This window comes from Lonchura striata, chromosome 1 (genome assembly GCF_046129695.1).
Source record: "Lonchura striata isolate bLonStr1 chromosome 1, bLonStr1.mat, whole genome shotgun sequence".
NCBI classification, from domain to species: Eukaryota; Metazoa; Chordata; class Aves; order Passeriformes; family Estrildidae; genus Lonchura; species Lonchura striata.
Genome location: NC_134603.1, coordinates 113,193,043 through 113,213,080, shown reverse-complemented (window position 1 = coordinate 113,213,080; position 20,038 = coordinate 113,193,043). Strand labels below are relative to the sequence as shown.

Sequence of the window (20,038 nt, the reverse complement as noted above, 5' to 3'; positions counted from 1 at the left end):
ATGTGGGAAGCATCCAAGGGCTTCCATAGGAGCTACTCCTGGTCTCACAGAATTGTTAGTGTTGGAAGGGATCTCTGGAGATCATCCAGTCCATTCTGTTGCCATGGCAGGATGACCTAGAGGAGATTACATAGGAAGGCATCCAGGAGGAGTTTGAATGTCTCCAGGGAGACTCCACACCCTCCCTAGGCAGCCTCTTCCAGTGCTCTGCTATCCCCAATATAAAGAAGTTCTTCTTCATGCTAAGGTGAAATTTCTCATGATTTAGCTTATGACCATTGGTCCTTGTCCTTTTACTGGGCACTGTGAAAAAGAGCCTGGAACTCTCTTGTCACCTGCCTTGGAGACATTTATGTAAATTTGTAAGACATTCTCTCTGTGTGTTTAGAGTGAACAAACCCAGCTCCTGCAGTCCCTCTTGCCCTCATAAGAGAGATGCTCCAGTCCCCACATAGGTAAAACTCAGTCTACGTTGAAACCTCGTTTGCAAGCAAATGTATGTGGCTCGTCTGGAGATGGGCTGGATCTCGAAGCCAAAAGGGAAGCCCAGGCGCTGATCATTGCATCAACGACCCGAGACTAATACCATGAAAATTCTCCAGACCAATATGTATCAATGCTGGATCCCCGTAACTACATCAGGAGATTCATCGACACCGGACACTGGATTGTTCCATCCCAACGCCAAGAAAAGACATTTCATCAACGTCTGGGACTCTGAATGGGAAGAAAAGGACTGGTTGCCAAAACCCTGTCCTCGGGAGGAATTTTCCCTACAAAAACCGCTGGTACCAGGAGGATGGTGTGGGGCATAGAGGGAACCTCTGCTGAGGCCGTCTTCTCTGTTACAGCGCCGATCCCGGTCTCGGCACTGTTCTTTCCTTGTGGCCGGCTAGATAGAATTTGATTGCAAAATAAATATTTTATTTTTCATTTTAATTTGCCTGGACAAACTTTCATTTATGACACCCGCATCATCTTAGCAGCCCTCCACTGCACCCCGTCCAGCAGCTCGCCCTGACGAGCCCCGCACTGGACACGGCACCGCAGCCGCGCCCTCACGGGGGCTGAGCCGAGGGGCAGGACCGCCCCTCCCGCCCCGCGAGCCCCCGCCCGCGCGGCCCCGGCCCTGCCCGGACGCGGAAGGGCGCGAAGGGCCGGCGCGAGCCCGGGCTCCGAGCGCGCACGCGCCATCCCGCCCGGCTGGGCCAATCCGCGGCCGCTTCGCCACCGCCCCCCCCCCCCACCGCGCCCGCCGCGCGCGTGCTCACGCGCCTCGACGTCGGCGCGTTTCGCCCCTCTCTGGAAACGCCCCCGAACGGCCGGCGGCGCTCATTGGCCGCGGCGTGGCAGCGCGTGCGTGGTCAGGGCCGCGGCCCCGCCCCGTCTCCCCTCAGCCCCTCCGCTCCCTGCGGGCCGCGTCAGGCGTGGGGTGCGCCGGCCGCCGGGCGGGCCTGGGCAGCAGCCGCCGCCGCAGCCGGGTGGCCGCGCTCGCCGAGCAGCGGGAGGGCCGCGCCCCTCACCTCTTGGCCCGGGCCGCCGCCGCCCTCCTTTCCCCCCACCGGCCGCCGCCATGGCGGAGACCGAGGAGCGGAGCTTGGACGACTTCTTCGCCAAGCGGGACAAGAAGAAGCGGAAGGAGAAGAGCAGCCGAAGTGCCGCCGCCGCCTCCAGCGCTTCCAACGCCGGCTCCAACGCGGCGGGCGCGGCCGCGGGGACCCCGCGACCGACTGAGGGCGGCGGCTCCGGGGCCGCCGCCGCCGCCTCCAGCGCCGCCGGCGGCTCCTCGGCCAAGGCGGCGAGCAAGGTGCGGGCGGGGAGGCCGCGGGTTCCTGCCGGCAGGGGGCGCCGCCCCCGCCGGCCATGCGGCGCCCGGGGCCGCGCGGGGCTGGCGGCGCTCCCGGCCCCGCCCCGGGGCCGCCGGGCGGGCGCTGCCGCCGCTTCTGCCGCTGCCGGCGGGCTGGGGGCAGCCTGCGCCGCCTGTCCTTGCCCTGGGCCAGGCGAGAAAGCTGGGCCCCTTCCCGTTCTGCAGCTGCGGCTCAGCCCGGCACTCCCGCCCAGCTTTCTGGGTGCTGCGGCCGGAACCGGAGGTTTGCGTCAGGTGCCACCTGGGGCTGTGCAGCGTGGCATGTAGACCTTGGCGATAAGATTCCCCCAGAGTCCGCTGAGCTCTGTGCCTCGTTGCCAGGCGAGGTTTTGCTGCCAATACGTTTTTTCGCGGGTTTGGGGATTTTTTTAATGGTTTGGTTTTTTTTGTTTTTTTTTGTAATGTAACCATGAGAATGCAGGAGAAGCTTAAGAGTTAGTAGCTCTCTGTTTCTTCCTCTGCCCTTGTTCTTTCTGTCCACAATATCAGCACTGAAGTAATAAAATTTAAACAGAAGTAGTTATGAGAGCTCTAATGCTGTATATTTTACCAAATACTCTACTATCTCCTGATGGTTTTACATTGTGCGCACTTGCATTACCTTTGTGATACCTTTATCTGCTGTAAACCGGACAGATAGGACCTAAAAAAAAATCACATGTGCCTTTTATCTCTATTTCTGGTTTGCTATTTTTTGCCTTTTGGTATTGTTTTCCTTTGGAGGCCTCAGCACGTTCCCTGTCTTACTGCTACCAATCAAATCTTTACCTCTATGACATTATACTCTCAGAGTATAAAAAGATGTCTTGTGAAAGGGTTTTTGAACATTAGATACCTTGTTTCCTTCATGCTTACATAGAGGATCAGTGATTTAAGGATATTGTCTTGTTGGGCTAGATTGATACAAGAGCTCTAATGCTGTATATTTTAAAATTAATTTTAAGAAGTACTCTCCTCTTTTCTATTGTTTAACGTGGAGAGCTTGACACATGCAGTAGCTTTCTAAGTAGATGAAGGTCAGTGCTAATCTTTCAGCTTCTCGTCTGCTCGCTTGCAAAATATTTGGCTTTGGCTGAAGCTAGTACTTGGATTAGAAACAAAAGTCATTAAATGTGAAAGGTATGTTAGCTTGGAAACCAGTGTTTCCACGGAGATGGGGATGTAAGAAAACTAAAAGATTTTAGAGCTGTAGACTGCTCCTCTTCTAGAAGACTGAATCTTCAGCAGACATTGCAGTTAACATGAGCTCACTTCCTACTTCTGCTGTTACTCTAAAGCAGGTCAAAGTTTCTCTGATGGAGACTGACTGTGAAGGAGAGCCCACCACAGGGCTCTAAAAGCAGCTTTTTTCTTAGCTGTTCAGTGGAAAGGGGACTACCTTTGGCAGACTTTGCTCACAAGGTCTTCCTATTTGGAGTAATATAACTGCATTTCACAAAGAGTGTAAGAATTAGGTAAACTACTAATTAGGATGTGTGTGTCTTAAAGCTGGGACTGAGAACATGGGAGGACTGCTCATCTGTTCTGGTCCATTTCTGGTCTGCCTTAATAATCTCAGACTCTCCTGATGACACAGTAGGATAAAATTGTCTCCACTTAGGTGAGTCCCTCTTTCCCCAAACAAACTCCCATTTTAAAACCCTCAAGTGGTTCTCTTGAAAGATACACATATTTTGTGTACTAAGATTGCTGTGGTTTTGAAGCTGACCTTTCTACTGTTAAGAAAACACTGCTTGGGAAACAAGGCTGTGAATGTGAAAAAGTCAAATGTACTATTACTAATCTTTGTCATAAATCTGTTAAGGAATTCCAAGGGTTCTTTTTTGTTTGGCTCATGAAATAGGTGATAGAAAAGTGTATTTAAAGCTTTATGTGCATTCAAGCTGTTGCAAAAGCCTGCTGTTAGTGAAAGGGAGAGGTCGTGCTCTTGTGTTGCCCTGTCATGACTGCACGGTTCTGTTCCATACTTTGTTGTTCCTTGACTTCCTGGTGTGCTTTTGCTGAGGTGATGTGGTTTTCTTTCACTTGATTGACTTTTCGCTGGGACATTTCTTAGCTGTTCTTGTGAGTTAAAGTCAGCTCTCAGATGCAACCCAAGTAACACAGTAATTTAGGGGATGAAGGTGTGCAGTTCTTTCCCCTCTTGTCAGTGGGGCACACAGATTGGTTTCTCCTGGAACTGTACCTTCACCCTTAGGTTTTGTTTTAGTTATATTCTTCTTTTCTACTTTGGTTACAGAGAAAGTGATAACTTATATTTTTCTCCTCCTACAGGAAGAAGATGATTGGAAGGAGTTTGAACAAAAGGAAGAAATTGATTATAGTGGTCTTAGAGTTCAGTCCATGCAAATAAGGTACTGCTTTTTCTTCTTTTTTTTTCTTTAGTCTAATCCTTAACCAATGTCTAAAAAGCATGGGTGTTTTTTTCAGAGCTGCTTCTATGGAGTCCAGTTAAAGAGAGGTTTGATATGTTTCTGATAGTACACAAGTTTGCTACTGGGTAATTAAACTTTGACTAGTCTCTGCCAATGTTCTCTTTATTTTCTAAATATCTGTGCATACTTTAGATCTGTTTTGTTTGGGACTCAGGATTTTTTATTAAAAATGCTTAACATTCTGCTCCATAAAGATAGTCAAGTAGGAGTTTCTCAGAGTAGTACAGGATGGTGATTCCCACTGAATCGTTTGACCACTATAAGGGTATTTGACTCAATCTACTCAATATCTTCAGTTTGGAAGCAAATTCCCGAACATTGCACTTTTATTTCAAAAACTCAAAAATACAGTTGTTAAAAGTGGTGTCTCATTATAAGATGCCACAGTATTGTGTTTATTAATCTAATCCACGATTCTTTGGTTTTTTTTCATTAGACTTTTCCTATTGTTTGGTGCAAAGTAAGTCTATTTATGTCTGTCCTGGTTAAAAAAAAAAAAAAAAAAAACTTCATCAGGTCAGAAAAAAGGCATTTTATTACCTCAGTTGTATACTGAGAATGTCAGATAATCCTTGTTGTCCAGGTATTGATGTTCCAAATAATGTCATCTTAAAATCAGGCTACCTGTAACCTGTGCAATAGATGCTTTCTTCTGTTTGAGCAAGTCTGACATTTCTGGAATTATTTACTCTTTTGGATCATAGCATTTTCCCCACTCCTTTCAGTTAACTAATCATTTGGGCCATTTGCATGAATTTGCTCCACAAGCTGTCCATGGCATTGAAGTGTCACAGCAGATAATCACATGTCTGATTAGACAACCAGTGAGCTGCAGCGTGTCTGACTGCTGGTGCTATTTGACTGAAAAGCCTCTACTTTGGTTTTCCAGACAAAGGGCCAGCATTCCAAATATTTTTCATACTGTGGCAGATTTTCAGGCATGTGGAAGTTTTTGCCATTTTGTAACCATTCAATTAGTGGATTCAAGGGAAGAGTGGAGAAGTAAGTAAATGGAAGAAAAACTCACTAGAGATTATAAATTATCCATCTCTGGAGGTCTCTTTGATGAAACAAAGATACAAAGAATGTCTGGTGGGGGTGGGATGCTCCCTGTGCTTGCACTGTTGTAGTTAAGTCTGTAGACAATGCTTCTGACTATTATTTAAAATAAGGTGTTTAGGCCCTTGGGCCACCTTGCAACTATGCTTGTTACTATGTTTGGATGAACTGTGAAAGGCCATTTACAGGCACTTTTTTTCTGTTCTCTGACCATTACTTACACAGAAAGCTTACACAGATCATGGTTAGTAGGATTTGGTGTATTATAAACTTCTGAATTCACACGCTGCTGCTGTTGAGATCAGTGTCTTGATTCTTTTCAACGGTTGTACCCTCCACATCTATCCTACTTTACTACACAGCTTTCTGTAGTAGCTTTGGCCAACAAATTATTTTGTGTGTCTGACTACATCTATGCAAAATAAAATAGTCTAAATAAAATACAGCCGAGCTTTTGCATTGAGTCTGTGTTTTAAAAAATTACATTTTTTTGTCTTGTGCTCTTTTTTTTCCCTTTTTTTTTTTTTTTTTTTTTTTTGTTGCCTGCTTTAACAAAAGAAATACGAGTTTCTTTGTAGGTTGTATATTACCCATTCATATAAGGGTGTTTTTTAGGGGCTTGTGATTATAGGAAAAGTGAGTTCAGGACTTGAATTCTTTCAGCACTACTCCACTTTCTTCCTCTTGACTAAAGCATTTTATGGAAGCTGGACTTGTAGACCTTTCCTGCTTTATCTTGTCATCTCTTCCAAATGCATGACTGTGTTAGTAAAAAAAACCCCTTTGTGCTCAAAATAAGATGCCAATTTCTTTGATCACTTTGTTCAAGTTGAATTTTTAAAATTATTATCCTTTTAGGAGCTTTTTTCCTTTTCAGTTGCCAAGTTATGTAGCAGCATGCCAGAAATTGTTCAGATGGAATTGCTAGTACAGTGATTACAGGACTAATGCAGTCTAGTTTAATTTATTATCTTCAGCATGGCAGCCATGGAATCTTGTCTTAGGGGATTGTGTAATCTCTGGCAAATCTTAAGCCTCTGTTTGTAAGGTGCTACTGATTATTTTTCTCTTACAGTGAAAAAGAAGATGATGACAGTGAAAAAAGAGAAGAACCTGGTGACAGTTGGGAAGAGACTGGTGGTAGTGGTGGTGTAGACAGATCATCTGGTCCTTGGAACAAGTCAGCTCCTGCACCAGCCCCTGTTGTTGAACCAATTGGTAAATTAAACTCGGACTTGTTCTTTTCCAATCAGAAGTACATCATGTTGAATGAAGCTGCTCAGTGGGTGAAGCTCAAGGAACAGCTCCTGTTCAGGCACCTTTTAATGAACTAATGGCTCTTTTGGCATGCTAGCCATCAAGGAAATCTCTGTGTCAAGGGATCTGAGGAACAGAATTGAATTTAAAGTATCTGTCAGATACTTTAAGGTTTTTTTATTCCCAAAATCAAAGCAGGGGGAAGCAGTCTGTCATTGCAGGAGATCCCTCTGTTTTGCAGTCTGTAAAATACCTGCTGGAAGCATTTCTGCTGATCTAAAAATGCTGCTTTAACACTTAGTGGATGTTCAGCCAGTATCTGATCTATTGTGGCCATTAGTAGCACACTTTTCAAACCAGTTTTTAAAATGTTGAGAACATGACATTGCAAAATTGATTATTTTAACAGGATAGGATTGGGTTTTTTTTAAGTACAGTTCATTAACATCAGTGGAGATAAACTACTTAGTCATCCTCCGAGTTCAGAATATTCTTTTCCACTGAGAAATTAATTGAAAAATAGCCTATGTTCTTTCTTGTTTGTAAAGGAGGTAAATCTAATTAGTGTTATTTCATCTTAGATTTTTTACCTTAAGTGCAAACTACTCGGGCAGTCCCCTCTGCATCTGGAGAGGTGTTTTAAATAAGATTTTGCATCTATATAATTATGCGTTTAGATCTGTTTTAAATGTGTTTAAATTGTTGCTAATAAATTACAAATGAGAAACGTGAAGTCCTTGTTAGTAGTTCAGATTCCCTAAGCTTTGTGAGACAACACACTGGAGCCACATTTCAATTTGACTGAGTGTAGGTTAAGTTAGGTGGCACCTGATTTCCTGCTTTGTCTAAAACTTGCTTCCAAAACTTAAAAGATGGAAAAACATACTTGTAATATTCTTGTCATTTCTTCTTTGTGGAGTTCTGTTTGTGTGTTGGTTGTTTTGGAGTCTTTTCAGCTATGAATGCAGCCTCGTTCTTGTGTGTGAATCTTGTTGTTTTTCCTAGTTACGGAAACTCCAGAACCAGTGCAGACTGGTGGCGTGTACCGGCCGCCAGGTGCCAGGGAAGGTGGGCGGCCACGGAGAGCACAGCAAGGACCACCAGAGATCTACAGTGACACGCAGTTCCCCTCACTGCAGTCCACTGCCAAGCTCCTAGACAGTCGAAAGTAAGTGCATTCCACTGATCCCCCAAGAGATTTCTAACTGACTTCTCTAAGTTTTTATTTTGTCCTAGTGCTTAAGCCTGAATCTTTCCATGAGATGAAATAAATAACTAAGGGGTGATAAATGTATTGTCCAACTCTGTTCCTGTGAAATAACTTTCATAGGATGTAGCCCAATGAAATAGCCAAACAAGACTGCCAGTTGTGTTCTTTGACAGCTGAAGGATTTTGCCAAATATTTTTGCTGTTGACAGCATCTGCTTTCCTCAGACACTAGACTAGCCATGGTGAGGCTCTGTGTTACTTCTTCAGCAGACAGATGTAGGAAGTCCTGAGCTTGCAGTCTTGTTAGAGATGTGGAGCTGGTTTAACTGGAGGAGTCTAATATAACTGCAGATCAATACACTTGCTGTTTGAGCTGTGATTTACAGCTCAGATTTAGAGATGTACTCCCCCAGTTTTGCTGAAGTGTTTTGTATTACGTGGTCCTGAAGATTTCGGTCTCACCCTATCTTTGAATCCTGATCTTTCTATAACCTTATTCCCAGTAGAAGACATGGCTAGGCCAGTACCTAATTCACTTAGGGGATGATTTTTTGTTATTGTGGTTTTTTTTTTTCCCTCCTGCTTGCTATGTTACTGTTTAATACAGCTTAGGAGAAGCTTTGTTTCTTCTGGGTATTTTTTGGTGTAGCAAAGGAGACATGCTGTTATTAATGCTTTGTGATTTGAATGGTGCAAATTGAGCCAAGATGAAATTCTGAACGAGCATTCTAGAAAATTACATCTGCTTTCTAGAACCTATTTTTCATAAATGCACTTAAATTTACTTTGAGACTGTTAATGTAAACTGTACTGGGTGATGAGCTTATTTTGGAGATAAGGTTTTAAACGGGAATATTTAGGTGTACTGTTAAACTCTAGATGTTAGTGTTTGTTCTGTGTTTGTAATGTTGTTGGGATGGGGTGGAAATGGACAAGAAATTCACAGTTCACAAGTTAGTAATATTTACTGATTACATTTATTTTCCCATAGGGATAAAGAAATGGAGAAGAGCTTTGAAGTAGTAAAATACAAAACTAGAGGTAGGGATGAGGTCTCAAAAAACCAGGCACTTAAACTTCAGCTAGACAACCAGTATGCTGTGCTTGGGGATCAGTAGAGCTGCACACACATTTACAATTAAGGAATGCTTTTTTGGTAACCCTTCTACTAAGGTAACTAAACTACAGCTAACAGCTATGATGAACGTGCCACCTTATTTCTGCTGGATCTACTGCAGCAAGTGCAGACTGCTTTGACATAAGTGATTGGTTCTCCTGCACTATGGAAGCATAATATGTTGCAACTTCTCCATTGGATATGGGGCAAATTAATGTAAATGATTGAACAAGAGTCATCAGTGTGCTTTAATTGCTCAGAAAGATACCTACAGCCAGTGGTCATTTCAAAATCTTTTTATGTTCAGATACTGAGCCTTCGTAAAGGTTGACTACCTCAGACTTGATGCACTCATTGTGGACACCATGTGGATCACAACTTCTGGAAGAGAAGGTTACAGCTGTTTTAGTGGCCATCTGAAACTTGAAACCAGCTCTACTGGATTCCTGTCAGAAATCCTGCAGAAGTCAGCCATTTGGTTCCAATTTGCTATGACAAAGATTTAAGTGACCTTAATGACAAACCTGTTTGTTCCCCTTCTGAGGAATCCTGTCATGTGTAGCCATAGCCTACTAGAGACTGCTGGAGCGTCCCATACCACTCATACTATCCAAGTACAACAGAGCTGTAGTTTGTTTACCTTTCTAGAGTGCTGTACGGAAGTAACTGCAAAACAAATTAAAACTCATTCAGTATCAGATTTGAGGAATTATGGGTTTGAATGGTTTGTTTGCATTAGCCATTTTCTAAGTTGTCTAAGTATTTTTTTTCTATTATCCACAAAAGAAATGCCTGCCTTGTTTCTGATATCAATGTACAGTATATTCAAATAATGGTAAAATGTAGTGAAATAGGGTTTTTTTTTGGTTTTGTCATGAAGTTTGTCTTTCTCACCCTAAAGCACTAAGACTTAGCATTTTGATTTGACACAGAGGTATCCAGACTCCAACTACAGTCTTCAGAATTTTTCCTTTAATAAGGAGACATGTAGCAGTAATGATACTAGATAAAAACTGTTTTTTATCAAAAAAATGTATTTGTTTATTGAGGAGTGATGCTTACTTGATAAACAGAATAACTTTATATACAGAGAGATAGCCAAACAAATCCAGCTTATCAGCTTTAGTTACTTCCGTGAAGCATGCAGCTGTCTGAGGCAGCAGTCCTCCAGGTATAACTCATAAACGGTGTTTATTCACAATCAGAAAGTTTGGTAATGATGGAAGGCAGTGACTTCTTAAAGTTACTTAATTTAGTGGAAGTAGGCAAAATGGCACTGGTACACTAGGAATATAGGACATTACCTGTAACTGTTTCAGTGAACCAAATCTGTCAAGTACCAGAAGTGTTCTGCTGTAACTGCTTTTCTCTTCTCTGAATTTTTACATCAGAAGCAAAATGAAGTACAATAGTGGTGTGCTCCAGTGTTGAGGTTTCTCAGAGTAAATGCCAAAAAATAGACCCAACATCCATAAGAGTTGCCAATGGCAAGAAAAACAAGGGAACAAAACAAAGCTTGCTTGTGTGTGTCAGAGTACTGTGTATGTGCAGAAGATAAGGATAGTTCAGGAATCACCCAGTTGGGTTCCCTTTGACTAACTGCTGACTTGCTTTAAATTTACTTCTCTGAGGTCAATGCAGATTTTACTGTTGACTTCAGTGGGGCTGGGGTTTCACCTGGTTCTTTTGAGCACAGACTAAAACTGGCCTTGCCCTTGCAGAATTAACTGTCCATAAAAATTCTGCTAGAAGCTGCTATTAAAGAGAGGGCTCAAGAGACTATTCCTAAAGTTGGAGACTTCATTTGGAAACAAAACCCCACTGAAAGACTGATACCAATACCTTGGACTCTGAGCCATGTATCTTCCTTGAAAATCCATTGTTGCCAGCAGAAGTGTTGTCACAATTTCTGTGGAATTCATGGTAAATGGACATGTCACTTGATGGGGTAGAAAGATGTGAAGTCTTATGCTTCTCCTGATGCTCTGAAGAGATTGCAATCACTAATGCACATGAATAGAGTTCTAGTCTCCTGTGTGAAGGGTAGATGAGACTGTCCATTGTACCACACATATTTGAGGTTTTTGGTCATGAATCCTGGCAGTTCAAGAAAACCCTGTAAAAGTTTCAAATCAAATAAAATGGAAATATACATGGATTCTGGAGTCTAGTGAGTCTTTACGTTTTAGTTTGAGCTCATGACTGCAATAACAGAGGAAAAAGCATTTGGATCTCTTCAGGGATAGGCATTGGAGTGGGCAGTTGTCCTTACTATCAGGTGGTCTCTGTTTCAGAACTTATAGCAGTGCTTATCAATAAAACTTCTATTTATGCATAGAAGTTTAGCTTGCTACTTGGCACAGTGTCTTCTTGCTCCCACCACAGAGGACTGGTTTGAGGTTGTGAGCTGAGTATAAATAAAGCTTTGATTTGCTTTTCACTTAAAAGTACCTCTGCTGAATTAAAAAAATGGGGAAAAAAAATTAACCTCTGCATAGCTGCTATTGCTGGAGCCCATCAGGTACTGATAACTAAAGGTGTTCCTTTGGGGGCTTCTCTCAAGCATATCATTCCACTTTCTTTCTGGAGGTGTGAGGAAAAAAATCGGAAATGCAGCAGATTTCTGTAGTACAGAACGTTGAACTGTTTTAAAATAAATGTTTCTCATGTTAAGTTTAGCTGCCAGCAGCTATCAAAATGCCAGTTGTCAGTTTCTTCCTTGTAATTGCTCTGCATGCCTGAAATTTCGAGTCAGTGCTCTGCAGAAGCTGGGTATGCATTGGAGACTCTTGAAGTCCAACTTTATCCTGGTTTGTTGTTGCTTTAATTCGAGGCATGCTAAGAATGTCCTTTTCATTCCTTCAAAATGCTTGTTCGAAGGCTTATTCAATAAATGAAGGGTTGTCAGTTGTAGAAATGAGATTCTAGATACCAGTCCAATGGAGTTGTGTGCCGCTTCAGGGACTCCCTGGCATATGACATGCTTTTATGGTGGGTTACTTGTTAATTCCCGATTTAAAGGTTCTGTTTTACTTTCTCTGGCTTAAAATAAAACATAGCCATAAAATTACCAGCTTGCTGGTAAAACATGGAAATGTCCAGTGCTTACTGGGAAAAGAAGTTTGTGTTTCTCAGCGATACAGTCTGTATTTAAGGATGTTAAAATGCTATAAAACAGGTAATTTTAATGAAGTTGGACTTCCCAAATGCCCACTTCAGGTATATGGAATCTGCATGTACTTGAGCTGATGATAAATATAGGAGAGGATTAGTTTTGCCCCTGCCCTTCTCTCCCTCTTTAGGGGTGTCATGTTCAATCTTATTCACAAATGAAGAGGAATTGACAATTAAAAGTGACTGCCTCCTATTACTTCAGTTTTGTATTTGTGGCTAGCTTTACCAGTCATGTCCACGATGAATTTTTAATTGTAGCAATTGTGCTAGAGGCCTGACGCCACAGGGAATAGGGCTTTTGGTATTTGACTGCATGTGTCAGCTCTTGGAAACTTTGACCACACCATGGCCGAGACCCCTGTGCTGTTCAGGTCAAGTAAACACAATATAAATTTGATTGGGCTGCACATCTTTGGAGTTTGCTTATCTGAGCTTTTGCAATAGTTGTAGCTTTTGCCTTTCTAATTTCTACCTGTTTGAGCAGTTTTAAACTTGCTTGTGGTTTTCTTTCAAATACCCTAACTAAAATGGAGCAGGGATTAATAGGGCTTTGTGTGCTTAAATAAGGTTGCTTACTTACAAAGTAGAAGTATTATTCTCTCCAATATTGACATGATCAGAAATTTATACCTTATTGGTGCAAGAAGCTAAATTATACCAAACCATCTTGAGTACTATATTATCTTTATGAACAGCCACGATCCAGGTTTTGTTGCTGAACTGTAACTTAGTTCCCAAATTCTCTCTCACTGTTTTCAGCTTTTAATGTTACAACTTGTTCTTCATGATAAATAGGGGCTTTTATGTGGCAGTAGAAGAAAATAATATGTGTACTTAAACTTCAGGTATATGAATTAGGTATGTACAGAGGGGATGGAATCTGACATATAGTTACAGATAAACTCCAGAAAATGTTAAAAAGACAGCTGGTCTGTATTGAGGTTAATAGGAGAGCCTGCAAGCTCTAGCAGATAGAGGTAGAAATTACAGCAGAAAACAGAACAAAGGAGTCTGTCTGAAGTTTGGAGTCTCAAGCATCACTTTTAGGTCTGCCATGTTCTAAGTGAAATAGAGCAGGAAGGAAGATTAATAAATAAATAAATTAGGGAGAGTGGAAATTATACAAATAAAACATAGGTGCTGTAAGAAGAGAGGGATTAGGAGGGTCTTTTCTAAATTATACCTTTAAGTGCATAGCCTGAGGCAGGGAGTGGAGTGTCAGATGTTGGATAGTACAAGTGCTGTGTGGGTAAGCACTGCTTGCAGATTCATCTGCAATGTGACAGATTAATCTGACTTTAAATCAGCAAAACTGTTTAAAGTTCAGTACTTAGAGAAAGCAGCTCATTTTATTTCCTCCTTTAAATGAATTGGGAGAACGTGTTTAGAGAGAAGGTAGGATTTTACATTGGTATGAGGCTGACCTGTTGCCTAAAGAGAGAACTGAGGACAAATTTCAAGATGGCTCAACAATCCTCTTAGGAATTAAATTGTGTATTTAAGAAAATTATTTTTCACTTCTGCATGCTTAAAGGCTGAGATGTTTCAAATAGCTATGAAGAATTTTTTTAACGAAGTAATTTCTAAATGGTACATACATTGTGGGTTTATCTTCAGTTGCTTAAGAGTGTGTGTGGATGCAGCAAGGTTAATGAAATGAAGTTCTGCTTAGCCAGAATACAAATACTAAAAACATATCACAGTATTAATGAGTCACCAGAAGAAGTAGCGTGTCTGGAATATTGGATTGGAAAGTATCATCTAAAACAACTGTGCACTGAAAAGAAGCCAAGCCCATTTTATACCAAGAGCATGGGAAACATGGGACCAAGAGAGTGGGATTTGGCCTAAGTTTTCTACTGAGCTGCTATGTTCAAGTAATTTAGTTTCACTTTGCCTCAGTTTCCCCAGCTGTACCAAAATAACCAACAACCTACCTCACAGGGATGTTGTGAGGCCAAAGCTGTTCTTTGTCAAGGGCTGGGGCTGATGGAAGGTTCAACAGAGGACTATTAAAAGATCTTTATATTAGCTTTTATTATAGTATTTTAATACTACTTTGGCAAAGGCTTATTTCTATGGAATGTAATATACATCCTATTTAAGTATTATGTAATTTGACTTATTTTAGTATGTATGAGTAAGGAAAAAGTTCAGGCTGAGCACTCAACTGGTATTTCCTCTATTCAATTATCTGTGCAACCCAAATGGCATATTACTATAAGGCTCTTTGTTTTTATGTGGAACATATAAGAATCAATATTGCTTTGTTTTGTAAACCCCATGACTGAAATAAAATCCTGCTCACAGTTGATAGCCATTTCTTATAATGTGGCTGTTTTAAAGTTTGTTCAAATCATGTGAACCAGAAATGTTCACTCCTGATGCTAAAGGGGTATTTTGTCATAGGAATGTGTATTTCTTCTCCTCTCCATGTGTAAACACTTTTTCTTGCTCTTCATTCTTTCCCTTACTGAAGTTGAAATGGCATGCAGATACAAAGGAAATAGGGAGAGAGAATAATCTTCAAAACTTGTAAAATCTGGTATTAAGGCAAATTGTAGAGAGGGGAGTGAACAAAATGGAAATAGTTGGCCATGGAGGGGGTTTTATGAAATAAACAAAGGGAAGAAGTTATCAAAAACTTAGGTGTGAGAGCAGAATAGGTAAGAAGAAGGAATACAGATACAGCAGAGTGATTATCCTACTTACTGTCTCCTGATTTATCAGTTAGCTGCAGCTGAAGTAACATGAAGTAGTAACTTACAAATATGCCTTTGTCTGCTTTTGCTGGTGATTTCAAGGTTCGTTGCTCAGCTTTTACAAAGGGGCTTCAAATAGAATCAGAGAACAACACTATGGTGGCCTGCATGCAGACAAATGAGAGCTCTTGTAGGTCCTGGACAGAAATGAGGCCCAGCAGTTACCTGCTCTTATTGACATTTTTATCATTGAAGCATCTCTAAGACAGTCGTTAATGTGCTTCAGCTGTGACAGTTCTCTGTCAGAAATTATTACTGTTAAACTTCAACACTGCTAAAATGTGGTGGTTGCTTCAGAGAAGGTGTTGAACTAGCTGAATAATAAGCACTGCAGAATAACATAGGGCTTTTTGGAATATTTATGATGATGGTAACGAGTGAAGTTAAGGTCCATATATTTATTGGTAGGTGGCTTAAAATGACTTTGAAGTATGTATCTTACATGGTGGGAAGGAGAATTGCTTTTAAGATGTTTGTCATCTATCCCCCTAACAAATAAACTACCTTAGTTTTACTGTCCTTCCAGCTCCAAGGAGCTGCTTCTACCATTCTCTTACCAGTTTCCTGCCTCATTTTTCTAATATGTCACTTTTTTTAAGGTGCTGAAGAAACAGCAAATATTCATTATCACCTCTAAGAGAAATAGATGCTGTAATATTTTTCTGTATTGTTCTGTCTTTAATACAGCCTAACATCTTATTCGCTTTCTTGACTGCAACTACACAGTGAGCAGATGTCTTCATCAAGCTGCCCCTGGTGATGCCTAGATCGTCCCCTTGAAAGATCACAACTAATTCAGATTCATGTCACAACTTCTACCAGAGCATGTATGAGTGGTTTAAAACTTTTCCAGTATTTATTGCCTTGGTTTTTCCTGTTGACAACTCACTCCCCCGATTTGCCAAATTTAGTCATTTAGAATATCTTAGCAATCACCATCACCCAGTAACTTCCATGGGGATTGGCTTTTGCCATTTGATGTACTGAAGTCTTCAATTTCATGTATATAATCCACTCTTCTGGTCAGTGAGTAGCATGGCAAGCTCTTACTAATTTTTGCTCAATCTGATGTTTTCTATTCCTTTTCATGTCTCCTATCTTCTGTACTGATTTTCCATTCTAGCTGAGAGCAATGAAGTCATCCCATTACATCTGTCTGCTTTATTTCAAGTAACTTGCCTACAGAAAACTGTTAGTTAAAATATTGTCATAAGCTTATTTTTTTAATTAAAACAAACCACCTATTCTGTATATCTTTCAGAGTATGTACTTTATAGCAAAGGGATTCAAACCATAAAAAATGGCTGATACAACAGAACAAATTTATTGATAAAAGGGCAAAATACGCACGTGGACTCCCAGAGTTTAACTTCACTGGTTTCAATAGATTTATTTCTGTCACACAAGGTCAATTTCATTAACATTTGATTTGAGACCAAAGATTTGGGATCATTTGACATCTAGGTGTGACAACCACAATCAAGTTCCAGTGAACAAGCCCCATAGAAACTTGTTTTAAACTTCTGTGTAATTCTCTTTGTGCCAGAGATGAAGCAGATGCATTACTATTGTTTAGTCTCTGGCCAGCAACCACATGAGCTCAGCCATGCTCAATCTAACATACTTGGGATAGTATTTAACTGGATATTGAAACTGCATTACAGTATTTGAGATGAAGCAACACTGGAGGGCAGATTTAGTCTTTGTGGTTTGTTTCATCTCTTCATGCTCATCATCTTGTGCTTTAAAGAGCATGGAGCTGTAAATGATGTTTTCTTTAAGCACTGACTGCATTTCCCAGTCATGTTTACAGATACTAAAGATGGATCATAAGGGCAGACTCAAGCCTGGTAGGATGTACAGCCTGGCCCTTGAGAATTGCATTACCTCAGAGTACCACATCCTGGAGAGCAGCTGCCTTCCAGTACTAATGCTATACTGGGTTGAGAACAATGTACCTTGGATTCTGCATCCAAATATCTGTATCTGTTAGGTGTTCTATTACAGCAGTACTCTGTCAAAAAAGTAGTGGCTGCTGGGAGTTGATGAAATTGGCCAAGGGAAGTTGAGAGTTTTTTACTTTTTGAGGATGTGGCAGGGAAAACAGAGCAAATGAATCTGAGGGTAGTTAGAATGTAATACTTCATAGCTTCTCCCATGCCTTGAAGTCTCACCTCTGCTGGTACTCACCAAAGCCCTGTCTTGCCACTGTAGCTCAGCACTGTTACTTACTAACTGCCCAGTAACCTTCAGGACTGACAAGTTCTTTGACCGTGCACTGTGTCTCTACTCTAGGAATTGGGAAAAGGGCAAAGTAGCTTTGGAAACTGGCATGATGGTGTTTTCTAGGTAATGGGCTCTGTTCAGTGATTTTCCTGGAACTCAAAACTCAGCAAAAATCTCAATTTGGCCTCTCTTTGCCCTAGAGTATTCCCTCCTTCTGTTCATCTACATCATTATCATGCCAAGGATTTCTTAGTCAGGTGCCTGAATTATTCTCTTATTTAGAAAGCAGCAGGCAAGAACTCCTGAGTCTTGATCATGCTGCATTGTTTTTGTCAGGGCTGAAGTATCACAAACATTGCAAAACTGCCTAGCAAGTAAATGCAGTCTCCTTGAAGAGCTGAAACCCAGAGAGCCTCAAAGGCTATGCAGGATCTGAATTCCCATGGAGTACAGCAAGAGAGGCAGTAGCACTGTTCACAGTACAACACAGCTCAGCTATGGAAAGGAGTAGGGTTGCATGACTGGTAATGCTCTAGCTTAAACAAAACTGTCTTACCTGAACAGCAGGTATTAAAAAAATTAAAATGCCTAAAGCATTTTAAATTTTTTTTTTTCATTAAGAAATTACTGAGGGAAAATTTGTAAGAGGATCTCTAAGTCAAAAGAAAAAAAAAACTACATTTGTTTGCAACAGCGTACCAGAATGCCTCAGCACCAGACTTAATATGAAGAAATTATGGTAACTGTGGGCTCAGTGTAGTGAGAAAAAAGAATTATACTGTCTGTCTGGGAAAATTGTTTGGCTAGGAGCCTATGAAGCACAGCAGAAACTGTTTCAGCAGAGTTCAATATGATCTGTTTCTGAGAATCCCTGTGTGGCCCCCACAGTTAACACAGGAACCTAATGGTGCCTGTATATTTATATAATTGTGTTAACAGTCATAACTTAAGTTTAAAACCTGAGTGATATATATTTTTGTCAGTAGATTTTTTTACCCTGGTTTACCTATCATGACTTCTGCATATGACAACTTCTAACTGTGCAGTGCACACACCTGTTGTCCTTTTGTCCCATGGTAATGATATTCAAATTCTGTAAAGCACTTTCATGTTTCCTGTGAAGAAAGCTGAAGAAAATAAATTTATCTTAACAGCACCAACTGAATTTCCATCTCCCAGGTCTGTCTTGTGTTGTGTTCCCCTGTGTGTGGCATACAGACAGCGGTGCGCTGGATGTTCGAGGCCCAGTGCAGAAGAGGAGCTGGCTCTGGCTGGAACAGCCGCTTTCTGCTTCTCTTCCCCCAGCCCTCCCTCACTGTCCTGCCTCAGCCCTGGCTTTGGACCAGTGTCCACAAGGACAGAGAGCACTGGAGAACATGTAGTACTCAGATCCCAGGTTACTGGTTTCACTATGTGCCTGATTTTAGCTGCTCTCCCTTCTGCCCTGCCCCAGGATTCAAAGCAGCTGCAGGAACTGTGTGGCTCCAAGACCACTTTTAAAGCTTAAGTGGGTAAAGGTTTTTATCTATAAAGTGAGAATACCAACACTACCCTTCCACAGCAGCTTCTGGGGACAGAGAAGAAAAAGTCACAGGAACCTTAGCTCTTGCCTGGTAATACTCACACCTATTTCAAATGCCTGCAACGCAAAGCAGCACTTCAGAGGTAGAACAGTGAAATACACAGTTAATTCAAAGTTAAAGTTAATTCAAAATGTGATATAAGGTAGTAACAGTAGTAACAGCGGCATTATTTTCAGTATGTGGACTTCAACACATTGGAGATGTTTGATGTCCACATATACCAAAAAGCATCAAGCTGTTATTAAAAAAAACCCCAAAAGCAGGTGATAAGACTGTAGTTACTGCAGCTCAACATAGCAGTCTTGTCATAGCCAAGACTCCAGTGATAGGGACACAGATTTCACTTTAAAAGAATCAAATTCTTCGCATTCATTCTCAGTCCTTTGACAATTCCTTCAGGTCATCCTGCTTGCAGGTTGCAGGGCTCACTGACAAAAGATGTGCTGCACTAAAGCAGGAAATCAGAAGCACAAAGTACAGCCTTGCACATGAAGACAAGCTACTTTCCTATCCTCTCACCTGGAGACTTCACGGCTCAGGTGCCTTGTCCCTTCCCCATGCAGCAAAAGGTTTGTTCTGCCCAGCCCAGAGTGAGTCTCCAGGCTGCACAGGGCTTAAATGCTTGTGGCTCGGTCTTGGATCTGCAACAAATACTGACGCAAACCCTTTCTAGAAAACAGTATTCAGCAGCTAGAAAATAAACATAATACACTTTAGCCTTCAAAACAAAAATCAAGTAAATTAAATAGACTTCAGTGTTACGTGTATTCTTCCAGACAACTCCACTGGTCCTGTGCAACTGGATGCTGTGCTTTTCTGTTCAAACTGGCTGTAGTAATTCCAGCTGCTTAAATACAACTCTTCAGGTTCCACGAGAGCACTTTTGCCCAGACTTAACACAGTGCACTCACATACATTAAGTTCCATAAATGAAGACCTAGACCCACTGTTACTGAAAAGGTCAAAGACTTAGTCAAGTATTATGGTTGTCTGACTAAGAATATTTCCAGCTGCCAGAAACTGAAGTCTTTGTCTGACTCTGGATTCTGTCACAGAATGAAATAGGGAACATGGTCAAGATGAACTTCACCTCTTGGGTAACAGAATTGTTTCTACAGTTGCTGAACAGATCCATTAGCATTCAGAATGGCAGCAACAGTACTTGCTGTAAGAAATAATTTCTTACACCCTCTATTAGTACAAAAATTTACAAGCCAGTTCTTTTTGTCCGGTTTCTCTCTTCCCTTCCAATAGAAAATACCAGAAGATGAAAAAATAATGTAAAAATCTAAGTCTATTACTACATGGGAAATGCAATGGAATTCTCACCAAGTGGTATTTTCCCCAC

At 41.4% G+C, this 20,038-nt stretch overlaps 1 protein-coding gene across 3 annotated transcripts; it reads left to right on the top strand.

Annotated features, from left to right (window-relative positions):
• Nucleotides 1-1,515: 1,515 nt before the first annotated feature.
• CDV3 (CDV3 homolog) lies at nucleotides 1,516-18,272 on the top strand. 3 transcript variants are annotated; one of them, XM_021531255.2, is made up of 5 exons: nucleotides 1,516-1,807; nucleotides 4,142-4,221; nucleotides 6,437-6,579; nucleotides 7,624-7,786; nucleotides 15,569-18,272. In XM_021531255.2, the coding sequence occupies exons 1-5, from the start codon at nucleotides 1,574-1,576 to the stop codon at nucleotides 15,591-15,593; spliced, it is 645 nt and encodes a 214-aa protein (XP_021386930.2). In that variant the 5' UTR covers nucleotides 1,516-1,573; the 3' UTR covers nucleotides 15,594-18,272. The 3 variants fall into 3 exon arrangements, with proteins under 3 accessions (XP_021386930.2, XP_021386931.2, XP_021386929.2); XM_021531256.2 differs by lacking the exon at nucleotides 15,569-18,272 and adding an exon at nucleotides 9,253-14,439; XM_021531254.2 differs by lacking the exon at nucleotides 15,569-18,272 and adding an exon at nucleotides 8,820-9,246 and having other exon boundaries at nucleotides 1,520-1,807.
• Nucleotides 18,273-20,038: the final 1,766 nt, after the last annotated feature.

Excerpts from the sequence above, each read along its gene's own strand:
- CDV3 (XM_021531254.2), top strand. The coding sequence starts at position 1,574 with ATGGCGGAGACCGAGGAGCGGAGCTTGGACGACTTCTTCGCCAAGCGG. Across the intron at positions 1,808-4,141 it reads CGGCCAAGGCGGCGAGCAAG|GAAGAAGATGATTGGAAGGA; the intron begins GTGCGGGCGGGG and ends CTCCTCCTACAG. Across the intron at positions 4,222-6,436 it reads GTTCAGTCCATGCAAATAAG|TGAAAAAGAAGATGATGACA; the intron begins GTACTGCTTTTT and ends TTTCTCTTACAG.